We start from the raw sequence: 22,006 nt of genomic DNA, 5'->3' as shown, positions 1-22,006 counted from the left end.
CTATTACCGGATCGTCTCCATTTCATTTGATCTTAGAGGAATTTCCTGATATTCTACGCCCTCAGGGAACGCCACGTGAGATCCGCCACAGGACTGTTCACTTCATTAAGACGACCCCGGGACCACCTATCTCCAGCAGGCCACGACGACTCGCTCCCGAACGCCTTCGCGCAGCCCAGGCCGAGTTCGAGCTCATGATCCAAGAGGGTACCGCTCGACGATCTAAAAGTCAATGGACATCGCCACTTCACATGGTACCAAAGAAGGACAATGGATGGCGACCGTGCGGAGACTATCGCCTACTTAATGCCAGAACCATCCCCGATCGTTACCCTGTACGCCATATCCACGACTTCAGCGTGCGACTCCGAGGCTGCACCATTTTCTCAGTCATAGATTTGGTAAAAGCCTACACACAGATACCAGTGGACCCATCGGATATTCCCAAGACGGCAGTAACCACGCCATTTGGACTATTTGAATTTCCATTCATGCCGTTTGGTCTCCGAAACGCAGGTCAAACTTTTCAACGATTCATTGATGAAGTTGTCCAAGGTTTTGACTTTTGCTTCCCATATATTGACGATATTTTGGTCTTCTCACACGACTCGGCCGAGCATGAAGTTCACCTTCGCGCCCTCTTCCAACGCCTGGCCGACAATGGAATAATCATAAATGCCACGAAGAGTGTGTTTGGCTCTCGTGAAGTCACATTCCTGGGCTACCAAATCTCAGCCGAGGGCACTCGACCATTACCAGATCGTGTTATCGCATTGCTAGAGTATCCCCGCCCACCCACCGCCCGCGGCTTGCGCCGATTTTTAGGAATGCTAAATTTTTACCGACGTTTTATGCCCTCCGCAGCAAGTCACCAAGCTCCATTGCACGCCGCCATCGCCGGACTCCGTGGCAGCCAGACCGTGAATTGGACTCCGGCATTGGACCAAGCTTTCGCTGCATGCAAAGAGAACCTTGCGCAAGCCACCCTACTAGCACACCCAGAGAACGACGCCCCGCTTGGCCTATTCACCGACGCTTCGAGCTCCTCCGTCGGTGCTGCATTACAACAACTCGTAAAAAATTCTTGGCAGCCGTTGGCATTTTTCTCCATGAAGCTTACTCCACGCCAGACGCAGTGGCCGGCTTACTACAGAGAACTTCATGCCGTCTACTCAGCCATTCAACACTTTCGACATATCCTTGAAGCTCAGCACTGCACAATATTTACCGACCACAAACCATTAACCTATGCATTCCTCCAACGACGGGAAAAGCTACCACCTGTGCAGCTCAACCAATTGAGTTTCATTTCTCAATATACATCGGACATTCGACACGTGAGCGGTTCGACCAACATCGTTGCAGACGCCTTATCACGAACCAACGCCATCACTACCCCCGCTCCAGTCGACCCTAATGAACTAGCTCGTGCACAGGAGGATGACGAAGAACTCCGAGACATATTAGCAAGCGAGTCATCGTCCCTACGCCTCCAACGCACCAGCATACCTGGATTCGACGTTCAAGTATACTGCGACACATCGACTCCACACCCGAGGCCGTACATTCCTGCTCCACTACGACGAAAAATATTTGATACTTTACACAACCTGAGTCACCCAGGAATTAAGGCATCAGATCGTCTTATCTCGCAGCGTTTCGTCTGGCCGCGCGTGCATCAAGATTGCCATACTTGGGCTCGAGCCTGCCAACAATGTCAACGAGCAAAGGTTACGCGTCACGTACATTCCCCTTTGGGATATTTCAATAGTCCGTCATCCCGTTTCCAGCATGTCCATATCGACATAATTGGACCTCTACCGCCAGCAAATTCATTCCGTTATTGCTTAACAGCTGTGGATAGATTCACGCGGTGGCCAGAGGTGTGGCCGTTACAGACAATTACTGCCGAAGAGGTTGCCGAGGCCTTCATCAACTGCTGGATTTCCCGTTTTGGCTCACCAGTCCGTATCACTACAGATCAGGGCCGCCAGTTTGAATCAGCATTATTTCGCGCCTTAGGCAAAACATTTGGAATAGACCGTTCCCGCACCTGCAGTTGGCACCCCTGTGCGAATGGCATGGTGGAAGGATTCCACCGATACCTCAAGGCAGCCATCATGTGCCATCCCAACTTCACCTGGCTCCAGGCCCTGCCTCTCGTCCTACTCGGTCTACGCAGCGCCTTCAGGGAGGAACTCAAGGCATCAGCAGCAGAACTTGTTTACGGAGAGCCATTGCGCCTACCTGGCGAACTGCTTTCCGCATCCTCAAATCCCGAGGGTCAAGAGGATGCCACCAACCTTGTCACAAGGCTAAGACATCAAATGTCTCGACTACGACCCTCTCCCGCATCTCGCCATATTATTGATAATTCTTTTGTTTTCCAGGACCTAAATACCTGCTCTCACGTCTTCCTGCGTGACGACACGGTGCGGCGATCCCTACAACCACCATATAGCGGACCGCACTTGGTCGTCAACAGGAGGGATAAAACCGTCACCATATTGCTGAACGGCAGAGAGTCGACTGTCAGCATCGACAGAGTTAAACCGGCATACATCCTGCCAGCCACAAGAGCCCCGGCTCCGCACATCAACGCAGACCAACGTACGCAACCCACCGCCACCCACTACACCACCCGCTACGGTCGGCGAGTACGATTCAGAGAACCCTGACCTCCGGTCTTCGCGGGGGGCTGGTGTGGCGCCCTTGGCCGGGCGACTCGACGTATTGGCGCTAGTTGACGCGGAATGCATTTAATAGAACATTCGAGACGCCGCAAGGTCGGCGCGAACTTGTATATATACCCCAAAATTGTGAGAATAAAGTTCAGTGTGTTTCCTCAACCGAGCTACGCGTGTCATTCCTCGAGAAATCTTACCTTACCTCCGCATATGTTATAAAAAGCGTCGATCAATAAGTCGAATAATAAACGAAAGGTGATAATGTTAATATCTCCGGCGATCATTTGTCTTAATCACGCATACACGGCGATTGCCGTATATTTTAGGTTTCGATATCCTTCTACGGCAAATTTTAACTAAGAGCGATATTCGCGTTCGTAAAGGAGCCTGAAATATTTCTGAGAGGTCATAGGGGGAAGCAATAATTAGATTCGCGATGTTTTTAGTTTCACGATCAACAGCGCGACGTCATTTCAACCGTTCTTGTATTCATTTTTGTAACTCATTTAGACGAATAAATAACCTAACTTCATATTGCTCCAGTCGGGATTTTCAAAACGTGTCAAAAGACAACTGCGTAAAATCAAGATTAGCGGCCTCTTTGGGGCTGGGGTTATGCTGCGCAAAATCGAAAAAACTGCGTAAAATCGACGTTTCACCATTGGAATTCCCTATGCTTTCCGGCCGGACTTGAGTGTCGCTGCGTAAAAACGAGACTTGATGTAAAATCAAAGTGCGTAAAATCGAAGTTTTACTGTAGTATGATCGTCAGTAGATGCTGTCCTCCCATAGCATAAAATTGCATGGCATACATACTACAGACAATGGGTGAGGATTTCAAGGGCAGGATTTTTAGGTTGCTAAACAGTGTGTGTTCGTGGGCCAGCTTGAGTGATTAGTCTGATGTATATATGGCCTTAAATCTTTTGTGTTGATACGGTTAACCTTTTGTTTGATTTAATTTAGTTTTTTTCCTCCCACTTCTTGATAGTTCTTCTCTAATCAATTAATTATTTCCAATTGCAGCCTGCCCGTGGGTTCCATTGCTGGCCATAGTGAAATGGTGGATGACGACGATGATGATGTACTAGATGAAGCTCCCATCCCCTCGGGCCCTCGAGTCGTTCCTGGAGTGGCGGAGGGGGAGGAGGAAAGCACGAGGGACGATGGGGTGGGGCAAGTGCCAGAGGGCGGAAGCCAGTCATCGACGCCAGCCATCAGTTCAGGTGTTGTCCAGCCGGTGGCCGAAGTGCCAAACTCTGAGAGGAGTGAAACAATTGGATCTGAAGGCGGAGTCGTCCCCACAATAATGACGTCCCTTAGTAGAGATACAGCTGATGATAGGAGAGGGTCCTACAGGTAAGCACTTCCCCTCCAAAACCTCTTTGTCTATTCAAGGTTGTTACATTTCAGGGAAAATTCATCAAATCTCATCCACGGGTCAGGGAGAATAATGTCATGTCAAGTTAATCATAATAAATACCACACTGTTGTCTAGCTGAGGGATTGCATATTTTACTTGGAAAGATGTGGTAAATTTTTCTTAGGATCATCTCCATTTAAAACCATTCTACTCATTGATTTATAAGAATTTTGGTTATGACAACATCTCATACTTTTTCAGCAAATATTTGTCATGTTTTCTTACTTCTAAGAAATGCTTAATTCCTCAGCAACACTCAGTTTCACCATGTTTCTGTCATAGAATATTGGGCTCATCCACTAATTATTTATGGTGGGTATAGTATGGTATTTTGCAATTGACAGCTGAGGTCATGTGCTCTATGAGGTAAGGGGGGAGAAAAACTCAGACTCAGCATTGGCCTGCTTTTAACAAAAGGTGCCTAGGTGTGCACAGCTTTATGTCTTATCCTACAGACGAAGTGTTGTACCTGATGTGCAGTCCACTGATTATTCAACTAGGGATCAGGTATTCTCTGAAAAATCTCTGGTGCCTCCAGGATTTGAACCTGGAAGGCCAACACTAACCACCACACCTACCTAATCCCCATCAATTGCTTACTATTGTCAATTCATAAATGAGTTATAAAATGAAGAGCATGTATTTTTGATCCACCTCAAATCAATCAACCTCGGAAACTTCCTTTGTTGACTGAGTGTCCCTTCTTGTTCTGTTGACAGCCGTGGTGAATCTCGACGAGACGTGTCGGCGGAGAGGGATCGAGCCACTGCACACTCGAAGGTGGTGCCCTCGTCACAGCCTCCCGTCGGTGGCGAAAGCGAAGAGGACGAAGAGAAGGAGAGTGGGGAGGGGGGGGCGGGAGGGGAGGATGGGGCGACGAGTGGCGAGGAGACGTGCCGGCAGGGTCGGAAGGGAGAGGGGGGGCGCTGACAGGGAGGATGGCGAAATCATCAGCGACGACGAAGACGGAGATGATGGCTCTGGCAAGAGATCTGTTGAAGAAAGGTGAGTCAAGGCTCTCGTGAATTATCGCATTCTAGTTCTAAGGTGACTTAAAAAAGGGAGCGTGTTAGCGTAGCAGGTAGAGTGTATCGATGGCTAAGTTGTAACAACACGTATCTAAAAAATAGCAACTTTTCAGGGGAGCAAAAGAAACGATTTATATTTTTAATTGTACGCTGAAATTAAAAACCAAAAATTCATAAAACTGAAAGAGAAGCATACATTTGCAAACAAAGAGTTAGGCTGATCGGAAGCCCTTTTTGTTTTATCTGCTGAAATCTGAATTTGCACAAGACCACACCCCAATACCATTCACATAACCCCAAAATGCCCTCATCAATAGTCAGTTCGTTCGTTTACCCATATTCTCTGCCACAGCTGTTCATGGAGGTTTTAACTGGCGGAGTCCTCTTGCCAGTGGTGCAAAATACATTGAGTAAAACAAGAGTGGCTCGCAGAGAATTATCAGAGGAAAAATTCTGAAAAACTGCCATTTTTAACCACCTTCCCGGGCAAAAAAAAACTTAAAAATGGCAAAAATTTCTATTTTTGGGGTAAACAGTGGCACGTAATCAGCTATAGCTTTTACTAAAAGTGGCTGACAGAAATTAATGAAAGGAAAAATGAAAATTTGGGTGCTAAATAAGTTAAAATTGCCACAGAAACCTGAGAAGCGTAGTGGTGTGCTCTGTGGCCTGGAAAGCCAAAGATTCATGGTTCGATTCCTGGCCCAGGGGAAGTTTTTCCCATGACCATCAATGTGGACCCATTCTTAGTTTAAAAGTCATGGTTATGAATGTGTGGAGTCATTGATTGCAACCATTGATCTGCAGGGAGAGCCAAGATAAAGGCAGGACGAGACATAGAGACCATGGGAAGGCCTACGTGGGCAATAAGGCCGACAGACGTGGCAGGCGAGATGATCCTGATAGTGGAGATGACTATGGAGACGAGCGCGATTCTCGAGATGATTCAAGACGAGAAGAGAAACGAAGGGGTGGCCGAGACTATGAAGAACACCGACAGAGGCACTCAAATCGTTCAGGGTAAGCCTTAACAATATGGAAGCCAATGTGTTCTTGAAAGAATTGGGTTTGATATATTTGAGACTTGCACTTATAAGGAATCTGCTAATGTTATCCCTTAAGAGCTCATACTTCACTTGTCATCTTTTGTCATTTCCCTTGAAAAATGGCACACAAGTGTTGGAGCAGGTTGGAACAAAGTCTATTTTTTTCAACTACTGTTGAGCAAATCTTTGTCATGGGTAAATTTTCCCTTGTAAATGGATTAATTCAATTTTAAACCATTTCATTAATCATTGTTGGAAGAGAATTAAGATATCAACAACACCCATCGCATGCTATTGTTTTTATTCTTCCAAAAAATTTTCAAATATTTTTCTTACTTCCGACAAATTCTAGAAGAAAATTCCTCTTCTCTACACTCAGCTTTGATGTTGTTCTCATAGAGAATTTAGCCATAATGTGAGCTATTCTGAATTACCTATAAGAACTGCGAGGTGTGTTGGTCAGGCAAACTTGAATCACAGGTGAAGTTGGCTGTCATTGACATGGCTGAGTGGAAATGTAATGCAATGAATCAAAAGGAAAGTGAGGGAAAATGAAGAGTTTTATTAGGAAACAGTCAGATAATTTGAATTAAGGAATCTTTTAACTACCCTGTGTATGTCATTCCTCTTGTGTGTAAAGGGTCGCATTGTGTAGCTGTCATGATGACAGTCTCCTGGAATGTATTGTCTTGGTTTTCTTGGAATCCCTTCTCCTTCACTGACCAATAAATGCTTGTAGGCTGCCAATATTCCTTTCTGCTCTCTGAAATCTATTCCATCACTACTCTCTCCCCCCTACTTAATTTTGACTATAAACTGCAGTCAAATTGCTTTGCATGTCCTTACTTCCTCTTTGAAATGTGTCCTCAGAAACTTGGTTTTCAGTTTATGGATTTTTTTTGGTGAATTTTATTATTTAAAGACTAAACATAGGCTGATGGGTGCAAAATTTCTTAAGTGCTGTTGATGAGGTCTGACACCATTCTTACAACTTTTTCAATTCAATGACACTTTTAAGGTTTCCATTTGAATCCCACACGTACATAAAAATGTGCAAAAAGCTTAGGCTCAGGATGATAGTGTAATCAATTGGCCAGCCTTTCATAAACTGAAAACTGAGTATCCAGTGGTCAACAACCTAAGCCCATTTTCCATTAACCTATTAACCTCTGACCTTTTGGAAAATGTTTTGCGATGTGTGTCATAAATGATCAGTGAGTGTTTCAATTGTGTTGACCTGAATGTTTGTTGAGAAAATGGTATTTTTACTGTCTTTAGAGAAAGATTGATACCACTGCACAATGGCACAAAATTTCCCCTTTTTGCACTGTTGGAAATAGCACAAGAGGTCACTTCAAGGCATCAGCTGGAACGATTATGTTCTGTAGCAAAGATCAAAGGATAACCAAAGTGTGCATGGCTATTAGGTTAACACTTATTGGAGCTAGTTCTGCAGCTGAAATGTTGGTGGCACGCTGGTGAGCGTGTCAGGGATAGTGGCTTGGAAGTATTTCTGCGACATTCGTTGAATTGAGTGCATGGTTCACAAATATGAAAAGAGCGGCTTTTCCATTCTGCCTCTAGATATGTAGTCACCCACGGTGCATGAAAATGAGTTTACGTCAGAAGCCACTCGCATCGCTAATGGGCAGAGCGATCCTAATTTCAGGGGAAAATAAGCTATAAGTAGGGGCTTTAATTGACATTAATGTTTGTGATAATTTCTCCCATGGAATTTATTATTTCTCAGTGCTATTTCTCACAAATGTAAATTTTATAAGTAAACATGTAGAGTAAACACTCACCTAATCGCTGTATTGCAGACTATTTAAAAAACCGATTTATTATGAGTTATAATAAGTGGCTACAATAATGGAGCTTAAAAAGGACGAACTGGTGTCTCATCTATGCAGTCTCCTTGTCAGGGTCATAGCTTATTCCGTGAGGGTCATTTGGTAGTTTTGCATTTTCTTATCCTTTGTTTTAAAATGACTGTGATTCATTGGCTTATTTACTCATGTAATCTGTATGCCTGGTGACAGATACATGGGTTGCCTATTAACCTCTCTGTCCTTAATCATCAAATGACTCTTTTGGCTCCCAAGTATGTCGAGGCACAATGTAGGGTGATGTTGCCTCTGCATACTACTCCAATGCCTGTGTGGTAGAGAATTTGGCAGTAAGCCAGTAGCATTTCAAATTAAACTGGTTGTTTCTGGTGAGATTGGGTGAAATCGTTCCATCATAAATGAAAGAGATCTTGCATGTTCCTCTTAAAAACCATTTTCACTACACTGCAAAAACTTGAACATTATGTGAAAGCATCGAAACAAGTTTTGTTGTGTGGCGAATTAAGTTTTTAAGTAGAACTCCTTCATTTCATTGATGGAACTGGCTCTTATTTCCTGCTATGGTATTCATCGTGCAGTCTGCACTCTGGTCATTCTTTTCTGTGGCTATAGCAAATGATTTTCCAGACAGATGTCACTACAATGGGCTTCAGCTGTAATGTTAAACGATGGGCTTTTTGAATGGGGATTCTCGCAACTCCCTCTTGTTGTTGACTTACCTCAATCCCATGTTGTTCTGTCTTTGTTTGTTTGATAATTCCTCCTAACTGTCTTCTTTACCCTCTACTAACATTGCTTGATCCTTTGTTCGTCCAGTTATGACCAGGACACAGATCTAGGTGAAGATCCTGGTGGCTATTATCGTGGTAGCCATCCTTCCCGAAGACGTGGTAGCAGTGAATGGGACCATCACCGTCAACGCTCAATGCCCCCTGAAGATAGAGGTCATCAGGACGATAGGTCGGTACCCATCAGGGTGGCAGGCTTGCTAGAAACACGCTAACCATGGAAAACTAACAATATCTGACTCCTCTAAAATTTGATCGCCTTGTTTTTCATTAAATGTGGCATTTCTTTTTTTATGTATGTATTAGAACAATGCAATCACCAAATTTTGAAGTCGATTCAAGTTTGAGTAACAGTGCTATAGTTTACATTTTGAAGAATCATTAATTAATTCATTAATCTAATTGTATTCTAGATTAACCTCGTTATTGTCTTCAACACAACATATAGAACTTGCTACTTAATTTTTTACTAAACAAAGCTTACGGATGTTTTGAAATTAACATAATTAGATTATTGTGGAGGATATATTAGTTGTCTAATTGCTGACAAAGACTTGCGCTCCGAGTATCCTGGTGTTGTAGCAAAGATGTGGGTGGCATGGTTAGTGCAAATTAAAGGCAACACAATGTATGATTTAACTCTTTTCCATCGAATAATATTTATTAACTTCTCTTGGGCTCGTCTTCATGCAAGAAAATTAAAGGCAGCTAGCGTTTCAGGCTCAGACTTGTCACCATCAAGTGTTCCGAATTGGCATTGATGACCAAAGAAAGCATGGTGGTAGTAATAGTAAGTAAGATGGTAAATAAGATGATAGTAATGTGGTACCAAATTACCGAGAATGGGCAATGAGTCAATGCTCAAAACTTAGGCTGCCTTTTATTTCCTTACCTGATGGAAACCCCGAGAAACGTGCATTCAATAGCATTACAAATTCATACATAAAGTTTCTTAACTGTAATAATCGCCTTCACTTACCAGTAAAATGAGATACATAGTAGATGCTAAATTGGAATTGATTGAGTTTTTAAAATGTAGTTGTGTTGAGTTTTTTTCTTCAGCTGGACTTTTGAAACTAGTGCTGTGTGAGAGTCTTGTCTTGACAGTCGAGACGAGAATTTCATTTCTCGACATGGTTGGGACAAAACTCTCCGTGGGGCGAGAGTCTTGACGAGACTCGGGAAAACTCGACCCATCAAGACTACTCGACGCCTGTCGAGACTCTCGGGAAAGGCGATAGTTTCAAATGAGGATCACCATCAGTCGACAATTGAGTTTACAATGGTGTCTTTTATGGATTTGTTAACAAAATTAAAATATTTCGTTCAGTGAGTTTTCTTATGCATCCATTATTTTAGTGCACTGTCAAGTTATAAGGATACATATTCTCAAAGGCGACCCTCCGATCAAAGTAAAATAGACTATCAACGAGTTAAATTTGTTGAAATTGATGACGGAGGGACTAAGGAAGTTGCCTCAACAGAATTATGCCTCCCACTCCATAAAATAATCGCTTGTGCCTGAAAAGAGTCAGAAGAGTTACCACACCGATCTGTGGTTTAAAAATGGTATAACTACGTACATTTTTGAAGGTAAATCAGAAAAGTTAGAAAGGAATAGCCATGGAAAGTTTTCCAATGTATTACAAAAAATGAAATTTTAATCAAAGTATTGAAATTATAAGCCATCAATTTACATTTTTATCGTGCTGTTATAAATTTCATTTTTTAAGCGTTCTGGTTATGTGGCCTTTTCCCATTGAATGTCCTGATATCTTAACTAATACATTTGATAAATTTCCATGGCTATGCCTTTCTAACTTTTCTGATTTTCCTTCAGAAATTTTCATGGTTATTTAGCTTTTTAAACCACAGATCGGCGTGGTAACTTTTCTGACTCTTTTCAGTCACAAGCAATTATTTTATGGAGCGAGAGCCTTAATTCTGTTGAGGCAACTTCCTTAGTCCTTAGAAATATTTTAGACTTAATACTATTTTAGTTAGACTTTCTTAGAAATATTTTTATTTTGTTAACAAATGCGTAAAAGATACTATTTTTATTTATTTTCATCGCCCTGAAAACAGCTCATTTAAGGTCTTTAACATCGGAGGAAATAACATGTAACCACGACTGTCACACACAACCATTCCGTGGGTGGGGGCAACCTACCCAGGCGGGACTCTAACCCGCGGCCTTCGGTTTTGGCAGGCGAGGACTTAACCCTGCCGCCACTGAGGCCTGCGTAAATTGTAAACCATAGTAAATTCATTTGAAATTCTTGCCTTTCCAAGAGTCTCGACGGGTGTCGAGAAGTCTTGATAGGTCGAGTGTTCTTGAGTCTCGTCGGGACGTTGGGACGAGACTCGTGGCGTGGCGAGAGTCTTGTACGAACCATGCCGAGAAATGAAATTCTCGTCTCGGCTGGCGAGATTCTCGGGTGGTCGAGAGTCTCGCTCAGCCCTACTTGATGCACATTTCAATTTGCTCTCGCACACATAAAGCATACATAAAGCAGTCCCAATGACATGAAGGTGATCTAAGTTGGTTACCAGCTAATGTTATGTTGTGGTGTGTTGGTTGGCTGTTGGTGTCTGTACTGCCGCAATGCAAGTGTTGAATGTGGGTTTGGTGCTAGAATTTTGTGATTTTATGTTTGATTTTAATATTTGGAGATCAGTTTATGATTTTGGATATTTTTTTTTTGTTTTTTGTGCTTATTGTGGGTTTCCCTGCAAGTTCTTAATAGTGATAATCTGCCTTGGTGATAAAAAGAATGCCAAAATTTGAATTATGTAAATGCCAAGTTGGTGATTTTACTCATTTTTCAAATGCTGTATCACGGAGTAAAAGCAATAACTAAACAATAGGAAGATGAAGTGTTGGAGAGGTTCTGAATAGATATTTATTTTTGTGTTAATGAGTTAATTACAATTTCAAAGACCGGTGTATGGAAAAATGGCAAAAAAATAAATTAACCACTTAACAAAATGTTAGCTGCTGACTGAGTGTTCTTCTCATACATATTCACATGAATACTGCTCATATTAGGAGATTAGTTTGTAGAATTGTTTTTATGCTGGACTTCAGTTCTAGATTGCTGCAGTTTCTATTTACGTAATTTCATGGTATTAAAGTCACTGTCTTGTTGAATTGTTAAGGCCATGGGGACTGGAACTTCTACCTATTAACAATATTTTCCCCAAATATTCTGAAGTTCAGGGCTAAATAGTGCCCTGTTAAACAAAGCAATCCCCCAGGAAATACTGTAAATCTTAGGGAATTTTTTAATCACTGGATGGTGGACACCCTTGGCCAGGTACGAATCATCCTGTTCTGTAGCAACAACACATGACTTGATGTCGGGGGCACAAGGAGGCTCCAATGATGTCAAGTTGCAATTCATGAATTTTCGAGATCGATATTTATCTTCTGAAGTTGAGCAATAGCATTTGTGAGTTAATCCCAGATCATATTTAGTAGTCATCCAACAATCAGTTTTTGTTCTAGTTGAGTTTGTCAACCTCTATATAGTCAACTCCTCATTATCCATGCACAGTTTATCTGTGTTGCTGATTATTCGTGCACGAGTCTCACCTTTGATATTTTCTACAATCTTTATTTTATAAATTGGATGTGAAAACACTGTATTTTCATATTTAATTCCAAGAGTATGCAAAGCTTATTATTTCCTTTACAATTTTCTTTTTAAAGCGTTATTATTTTCTTTTTCTTGCCTACAAAGATGCTTCATGTTTTCTTGGACACCTGTTCTAGTAGTGCATAAGATGATGAGCCGTGAAAAAATCTTGATTAATTTTAGATTTCTTCAATGGATAACCATTCATAAATTAAGGCAATGTTATCTATCATCTTTAAATGTACTTAGCATATTGCAAAAGCATTTCTATTGGTGTGGCCTAGTATGAGGATTAAACACAACCAAAATTTTCGTCGCACTCAGACATATTTATGCTGCAACTAGTCAACATTTAACGGTAGAGTAGGGGAGTAGTGGAAGTTAAGGTAGTGGGGAAGTGGAAGGAGAAATGAAGAGCCGGGCACCTACATGTGTAGGAAATTTGCTGGAGTATATACTTGGAGTAGTGGAAGTATGAGTATACATATTGACATTTTCGCCACTATAAAGATCTGAGGTGAAGAAAGCTCTCAATGAGTTCTTAAGAGAAATAAAAAATAACAGACCGTGTGCATTAATAATATTGCGTCTATTGCTTGATTTACATAAATAATGAACATAGGTAGAAATAAAAGTAAAAGTTTGGAATGTCTTGTGTTTTTCGATTATACGTCCTGCCGCTCCCTATTGCATTAGCCAGGATTATCAGGAGTTTACTGTACAACTAACACTTCAATGGGTGTTTTCCATTCATGTGACTCATGCGTCAACTAGTGTTGACTCATGGTAACTGTTTATGAATCTCCAATTCCTGCGTGTAATCATTTGTTGACTTGTGTCACTACAGTCCGCAACGCACACAGAATGGAACATGAAAACCGCGACGCAAGTTGACTTGTGTCGATGAATGGAAAGCACCCGTTGTATTATACAAAATATTTTACTTGTCCCAAGAAGTTTGTTATAAAGAGGTTTGACTGTATGTCTGAATTCACAGTATTATAATGTCTCCACTGGTATCCTTTCAGGATTGCTGGAAGGCACGACTACCCGCCTCCTGACTGGCAAAGGGACCCGAGGCACAGGGAATGGGGCCCAGAGGATGAATATGCAAGGGATTACTATAGCCAACGACACCCAAATACGCCTGGCAGCCGAGGCAACCAATCTTATTACAGGGATGGACATAGGTAAAGGGCAGTTTTTCAGCTAATTACTTAGAGCACTTTTAGTATCTCACCCCTATCTGAAGACATTTCTGTTGTGAGAGAACCCAAAGTCATTCATTGATCCTTTGAATTGAGATAAAGCCCGTCTGGTGATTTACAGTGATATTTTTAATTTTGCAATATTGTCTGTTACCTGTGGATTAACGCAAGAATCCGTTAAAAAATATTTTAGTGGATCTTGAGAAAGGTGTACGATTAATAGCAATATTTTTTTGCTATTGTTTGAAGCCTAAAATGTGGCCTTCCAATTATTACAGCTGTGGTTTACTGTTTACAGAAGGGTTAAGCAGTTTTGATTTTTTTTACGTGTTTTGAATGCATGTCTTTGCCTGGGTGCTAATTGTTAATACCTATTGTTGAAATGGAAGAAAAATGGATGGATAAATTTCGATCTCAAAATACAATTATCCAAAAGAAACCATTCATATTGAAAAAATGAACAAAGTAATAAAATGCAGCACTATTATTTTCATGCACTGATATTTTTCACCCATTATTTCTGTCAATTAAGTCAATTAAAAGAGCAAAAGGAAATAAAGGTCAGCACCGTATTTGTTTTAATGGAGCAAAGAAAAATAACCAAAAATTTTTTAGCACAAAAATGCCTCTTTCATGTGCATATTTGTCTCACAAGTAATAGATCAGTGGCAAAGCGTGCCGTTCAAACTTTTACGTGGGATGTTTCTGACCTTTTCTTAAGTCCTTTTAACATGATTCATTTTGGGTTAGTCATCGGCAAACCCAAAGATGACCAGATGTTTGCCAGTCGCCACTGTAATGTAGCCTTATTGTGTGGCTGTATGTGAATCAATGAGTCAGTCAGGACACCTTCCTTTGCATTAGAGATGAGATGAAGTGAATGTTTATTAACATCCTTATTATCATTTAAGTGCAAGCAGTCATGTCTGGGTTTTTACTGGTAAGAGAAATCAGCTTTAAGTTTGGGTATTTGAAATGGATTTGGGAAATCTGAGAAAAGTATAAAAATATTCAGGGTAAATGAAGAATATTTGCTAGAGAAGACACTGAAAATTGGAATTCCTGAACTTTGTTACAACCCCACAAGGAAATTGGCTATAGTTATTATTCACTGATATTCACAGCTAGGATAAAAATCATCATGAAAAAATATTTGGCTTAACCGTTATTCGAATTTGGATCTCCCGACTACCCCATCAGACTTTCTAGCCAATTACACCGCCAAGCCATCTTCTCAGAGCGAACTTTACAATGGGTTTTACCGAACAAGGTGATGACATCACAAGTCCACTCTGCGACACATGTGACGGAAGTCGTGAGTACTAAGCCACTGTCAAAGAAATAAACCCTTTGCTTTCGCCATTTGGTGATGACAAATTGCAAAGTATTGCCGTGAAAAAATATTATTTTTTGATGCTGTGCTTTGAAATTCATTATTTCTGAATAGCCACTATAGGAGGGTTTATTTGTCTGACAGTGGTTTAGTAAGCGTGACCTCTGTTGCAAGGGCTACGGTGTGGATTTGAGATGACAATACCTTGTTCGGTAAAACCCATCCTGATGTCTGCTCTGAGACCGAGGCTTAGTAGTTTAATTTGCTAACGCGCCTGACCAGCAATTGGGAGATCTGGGTTCGAATCCCAGTTAAGCTAAATATTTTATCATGGCAAACTTCATCCTTCGTGTGCATAACTTTGCAGCCAAGCGCATGACTGTGCACAAAGTCAATTGTTTTGTTCATTGCTTTACTCACTGATGCATTTCTTTCCTAATTGACGGTAGGTCTCGGACAAATAGTCAGCTGGACCTGGGCGGCAATGGCTATGACGGGCGACCCAGCTCTCGGGGGGCTGAAGGATACTACTCGGATACGAATCGGGAGGGGGCTTGGGAGAGGAGGCACAGGGGTGGGGAGCGAGGGGGGGCGGGACTGCGGAGGGAGAGCGCGGAACGGGACTCTGGCCCGGATTGGCACGACAGAGAATCCAGGACCCCACGGCACCACTACCCTCCTCAATATTCCCACCACCACCTGAGACCGGAACCGCCTTACTACGGGGGAGGAGACCCACGATATGCATCCGACAGCCGACAATATTCTCCTTACTCCCCAGGAGCTCCTTATCCAGGTGAGAGGCATTATAATTATTATTTATTTGTTCAAGGACCTTAAACAGAAGTAAAAAAATATAATTGATGAATGAATCACATGCATAGTAGGTTAAAAAATTGTGTGCAATACCTCATGTGTTTGTTGTTAACAGTGAAAACACAGAAGAATATGCAGTCTATAATACTTCATGAACAATATGTGAAAGGTATATTGACAATTAAGGACAAGCCAATATTTAAATAGAGGAAAAAATATTGTTATTGATCATCATCATCACTAGTCAACAATCCTAGGATTGGTTTGACGCAGCTCTCCACTCAGTTCTCCTATCAGCTAATCTTTTTACACCTACGTATTTCTTCTCTTTCACATCTCTCTTTACTTGTTCCATATATTTTGTTCGGGGTCTTCCTTTTCCATTCTTGCCTTCCACCTGTCCTTCGACGATTGTCTTCATCAGGCCATCATGTCTCAAGATGTGGCCTATAAGGTTGTTCCGTCTTCTTATTAAGGTTTTCATGAGGCTTCTCTTCTCTCCAACTCTTCTTAGGACTTCCTCGTTACAAACTCGGTCGATCCATTTGATTTTCATCATTCTTCTGTAGCACCACATTTCGAAGGCCTCTATCCTTGCTTTCTCCGCTGCGGTCATTGTCCGTGCCTCACTTCCGTATAGGAGCATACTCCAGATGTAGGTTCTTATAAATTGTTTCTTTACATCCATATTTAAGTTTCCTGCTGTAAGCAGGTCTCTCTTTTGGTGGAATGCTCTCTTCGCCTGGGCTATTCTGCTGATAATTTCTTTCTTGCTTCTCCCGTCACTAGTTATCTTGCTCCCCAAATAACAGAATTCATACACCCCTGTCAGTTTTTGCCTCCCTATTTTAATGTTGGTCTTGACTTCTTCTCTTCTGCTGCATACTAAGATCTTGGTTTTTTTCGTGCTTATTTTCAGTTGATATCTACTCATTACCCTACCCATATTAACCAGAATATTTTTCAAATCCTTCTCTGTTTCTGCTATAACGGCTATGTCATCGGCAAATCTTAGCATGCTAATTTTTTCTCCATGGATATTCACTCCCAATTCCTTTTCTTTGATTTCATTAATGGCTTTTTCAATGTAAACGTTGAAAATTACGGGTGACAGTGTACACTGTGCAGTCTTGTCACACTCCTTTCCTAATTCTTGCTTCCTCACAGCTGGGCCCTGATATTGATAAAGTATCAAATTTATATTCATAAATGTAATGTTTCAGTTTAAACAGGAAGAAAATTAACTCTTTTTGTTAATGACACAGTGGAGCCAATGGAGTTAAAATTTTGTGGAAGTTTGTTATAGATCCTTAAGTAAAATTAATTCAGTCTGTCATGTTTTAACTATTCAGTTTTTTTAACCACTCTTAATGCCTGTATCTGTAATCCTATTTCCGTGCCTGTGACTATGCAGCAGATGGCTTAAGAGAATTATGCCATTGTAGTAGCTCACTCTTAATGAAAATGTTTAAAAAGCCTATAATTCCAAGGTCAGGTGTGGCTTAATTTATTGGCTTCTGTTTTACTTGAGGGTTCTTATTTTATTCTGTAATGTTAGATTTTTCACTAGTTCTATTTTGTGTAACAGCAAAATATATAAGGGTCGACATACATCTGAACAATGGTACTTTGCTCCTCTCATTTCAAAATTATTCCTTGAAGAGGAAATAAAAATTATTCATTGCACATGCTCAACATAATATGAAATGCAGAGAATTCATTTTTAGTAAAATCTATGAGTGAGAATGCATTTTGAAATGTCAATGCTCAAGGGGCTATTTTTGTTAATCTCCTTAATTATGTTGGTAATGGAAGCAATTTTTCAGTGGGAAACCATGGATAATACATATAAACCCTTTCATGTTGCTTGAGAAATCTGTTAATGTTATTATTAAGTGAGTGTGCATCCATATTTTTTTCAAATAACGGAGTTGTGACAAAATATTTCAGGTTATGAGTATTACGGTCATCCGTTACCACCTGGGCAACTTCCTCATCATCCGTACTACAATGCTCCGTACCACATGCATCGTGATTCATACAGCCAGGCATACTTGTACTATGAAGAAATGCGACGTAACAGACCCCATGAGTATGCTGAGTGGTACCGTAAATTCTATGGAAGGGCTGGCGGACCAATGGCTGGGAACACTGGAAGCAGTGGGGTGAGTACCCATCAACCAATTTTCACGATATACTCACATGCTGGGAATAACATTCAAATACAGTCAATTCTCAACTTTTCGACTCCAGATGATCCAGTTGGTGAATTATGCGGGCTCTTTACTCATTTAGTTACAAAGAATATTCTTAAGGCAACAGTGATGAAATTAAAAGGTTGATTTTTTCGGTTGGGATGTACTAAAAAATTTGAGTGCAGTTGAGTAGTTAGTACTCGACTCAAGTACTTTGAATACTATTTCTAGTGTCCAGTCGAGTAGTTCATAAATCTGCCGACTGGTAGCATTGTCATCAAGATTCTCAAGTAAGAATTGTTTTTAAAGTCAATAGATCATTTTATTGCCTTGGCCTAGGAGATTTAGCTGGCTTTATACAGTTTACACGTAGCAGTCAACTACTATAACAGTTAACGTGACCACCAAATATGTTCTTGTTGGTCAAGCCAGCATTGTAATCAGAGTGGACCTCTTCATCGCTCATACTTTCTGAAGCAATACCTCCATACACTCCCCTATTTTCTTCACTCAAACCCCAAGAGAAAACATAAAAATTATTTTTGGAGTCAGTTGAATGGTATGGCTCTGTAGCTAGTGTCAAGAGCTAGACAATGAAAACAATGAAAGCCATTCAGTCGTGATTCAACATAATCCTCTCTGTATGAGCAAACTTTTACAATGTGTCGGCACCAGGCCTTAAATACTCATGTCCCTTTTGTTTCATGTAACAAGTAGAGACAGTACAAGATACAGAGGGAACTTGACTTTTGGTGAAGTCAAGTTCACTCCGTCTTTCACGTACGCCCCTCCCCTATCAGTGAAACCCACGGACAGTGTAGGGACTTGCCCAAAGAGCATACTCCCCCCCTTGTCTTAAACTCCACATTGTCATCGGCTCACATGTTGCTCATTTGACTACAATGATCGTACTTAGTGGATAATAAGGAATTTTTTTATCGCATGATAGCAGTAATTAAATTTTCATGAAAACAGTGAACTAACTTATATTAAATCAAAAGTTAGCATGTCTATTGTTCATTTGTTCCTTCTTTTCATTCTTTGCTGGTGAATATGGAACTTGGTCCTCCCTCCTAGTTATGCGCCAATTATCAATCGTTTGTTTCCCTTAGGGCGACTGTTAGTTAACACGTTCAACCCGGCTCACCTTTTCTAATGCAGGTCCTGGGGGCGGCTTGGTACCAGTAATAGAGCGTATCGGGCGGCGGATTAATAAAGAAAATTTTTATTTTCCATTATATTTATAATATTCCTTTTTCCAATTTACTGTTTTCATATACCTAGTTATTTAGTATTTATGTTTATTTATATACTTATAATACGTTATTTATTACGTATCAACTGTGAATACACAAAGCTCTTAGATCGAAATTTGGAGTATTAGTTTTTGCAATCGGGCGGCGTGACCCACCGGTGGGTCACATTAGTTTCCGCCACCAGACGGTGTGACCCAGCCGTGGGTACGTCGAGCATTGTCATGTTTTTTCAATCAATGCTATTTTGAGAGGGATAAAGTGGCTCTTAAACTCAAATCCCTACTGAGACTATCAAGCAATGATAACTTTTATGCTTCTTAGCTTTCAGACGTATACTTTGTATCCACAAGACTTCATCGTCAAATGCTATTTCAGTCCACCCATCAAATCGGAAGGAATACAAATTGATCGTCTTGAGGTACTGCTATATTGTCGTGAAGATAAAACGGCGAATCACAGTTCGGAGACTTTTTATTCAATCGCGATAACAAAGTAACTAGAAAGTGTCAAAATCCAGTATCAATTACTTTTTTTCTGTTCAGTCCTCTCCGCTGGTTCTCTTTTCATTGGATCAGTCGACATATTCCGCACAGGGAGTCTTTTGGCAGACTGTGTCAGCATCAGGTTATTCTCATACTTGTAGGATAATTCAACCCAAAAGGTAAGATAGTACTTGTTATAGAATTTGCGATATTTTATATCTGAGTTGAAACTTTTCAGTTTACCGAAATATACCACCATTATTTTATAATGAACAGGTTTCTCAGGATTACTAAGAAATTCAATCATGAGAACGCTAGAATAATGTGGGACCAGATAAGAACTGACTGGAATGACATCTCAGTTGTAGGATAATTCAACCCTAAAGGTAAGATAGTAATTGTATAGTAATTCACGACATTGCATATCTGAGCTGAAACTTTCCAGTTTACGGAAATATACCACCATTATTTTTTATTGAACAGGCTTATGAGGATTACAGAGATATACCGTTGTAATAACACTTGAAGAGGGAAGGACCGGAGTGAAGATAATAATTTTTAGTCTAAATTGTCTGACTTTTTTCACTTTTGACTGTGATTATGAAGAGGGGGTTGGATCCGGCTTGCATTAGCAAGCTTATTGATGACGATTCAGAAGACGATCTGAACCAACCAAGTTGTTCGCGTAGGCAGGGGGGCCGTAAAAGAATACTATATTCTTCTGAATCCGAATTGAGTAATTTCAGTTCAGAGACATCAGATTCATCTAGTGATGAAACTCATGAAGTTCCTAACACTGAGTGGGGTCCCGTAACTACGCGTACGTCCGCACAAGAATTACACTGCAAAGATTTAGAGCTGTCATTGTCGGCAAATAACTGTGCAAGTCCTCTTGATCTGTATAAGTTGTTTCTTACAGATGATATGCTGGAGTATATCGTAAGAGAAACTAACAGATATGCTAATGAATTTACAAACTCGCATGCAAAAAATGAAGTAGGCACTTCCCGAAAACATCAGCAAATTTGGGTACCGGTTACCCTCGAAGAAATGAATAAATTTATAGGTATTTTACTAATTATGGGTGTTGTTCATATTCCAGAAATTCGTCTTTATTGGTCAAATGATCCAATGTACATGAACACACTAATAAAAAGTATTATGCCTAGGGATCGCTTCCTAGCTATTCTAAGGTTTTGGCACTTTTCCGATAACAATCAAGCGCGATGTGAAGATCGTTTACATAAGATTAGCTCAATTCTTTATAAAATAAATGAGAATTTCCAAAAACATGTGAAACCTGGAAAAGAAGTAGTGATTGATGAAAGCATGGTTCCCTGGCGTGGGCGTCTTTTATTTCGCCAATATATACCGGGTAAACGACATAAATACGGCATCAAACTGTATAAGCTTTGCCTTCCTGAAGGCTACACTTATAATATGAGTGTATACTCTGGTAAAAGAGAATATTCATCTGAAAAGGGACATGCGCATGACATTGTAATGAAGCTCATGAATGGACTCCTGTATGAAGGTCGCATATTATATACGGACAGTTTCTACACAAGTGTTCCTCTAGCTAAAGAGCTATTAGAGAAAAATACATACCTGTGTGGAACAGTACGCTCTAACAGAAAACATTTGCCCCCGGCCGCAAAAATCAAACAAAAAAAGGGTGAGATATTAGGTCTACAAAATTCATATGGAACAAATTTGTGAAGTGGACAGACAAAAGGCCTGTACTCATGTTGACAACGTGCAAAACTCATAAATGTACTTTAGTCGACGTCAGCGAGTCTGTTAGAAAACCAGATACCGTCATAAGTTACAATGCTGCAAAGAAAGGTGTTGATATATCTGATCAAATGTCTTCATACTATACATCTTTGAGGAAGACCATAAAGTGGTATAGGAAAATTATAATTGAGCTTATTTGTGGCACCATGTTAGTAAATGCGTGGTGCATTCATAAAAAATTAGATAACCAGAAAAAGCTGAGCATTTTACAATTTTGTGAGAACATTATTTCCGCATTACTTGCCCAACCAACGATAGCTGCAACACCACCGGCCTCTAAAAAAAAAGAACATTTTCTTAAAAAGTACGAAGGTGCGACCAGAGTAATACGAAAAAGATGTAAAGAGTGCTATAATTCAATTAGTAAAAAAGATGGAAGAGAAGCAGCGATGAAGAAAACCAAAAAAGTTGTAACTTATTGCCCAGATTGTAAGAATCAACCTGCATTGTGCTTAGAAT

At 40.7% G+C, this 22,006-nt stretch overlaps 1 protein-coding gene across 1 annotated transcript in view; it reads left to right on the top strand.

Moving 5' to 3' along the window:
- Positions 1 to 22,006, top strand: part of LOC124169839 — a 135,269-nt gene that overhangs the window by 35,108 nt on the left and 78,155 nt on the right. Inside the window, 8 exon segments of the mRNA XM_046548626.1 lie at positions 3,714 to 4,046; positions 4,830 to 4,959; positions 4,961 to 5,115; positions 5,946 to 6,158; positions 8,851 to 8,994; positions 13,489 to 13,650; positions 15,451 to 15,797; positions 17,768 to 17,982. Of these exon segments, the coding sequence (XP_046404582.1) occupies positions 3,714 to 4,046; positions 4,830 to 4,959; positions 4,961 to 5,115; positions 5,946 to 6,158; positions 8,851 to 8,994; positions 13,489 to 13,650; positions 15,451 to 15,797; positions 17,768 to 17,982 (1,699 nt within the window).

The sequence above is a fragment of the Ischnura elegans genome, chromosome 12, assembly GCF_921293095.1.
Source record: "Ischnura elegans chromosome 12, ioIscEleg1.1, whole genome shotgun sequence".
Taxonomy (NCBI): Eukaryota; Metazoa; Arthropoda; class Insecta; order Odonata; family Coenagrionidae; genus Ischnura; species Ischnura elegans.
Note: the sequence above shows the minus strand (reverse complement) of the source record. Positions and strands in the feature narration are given on the sequence as shown.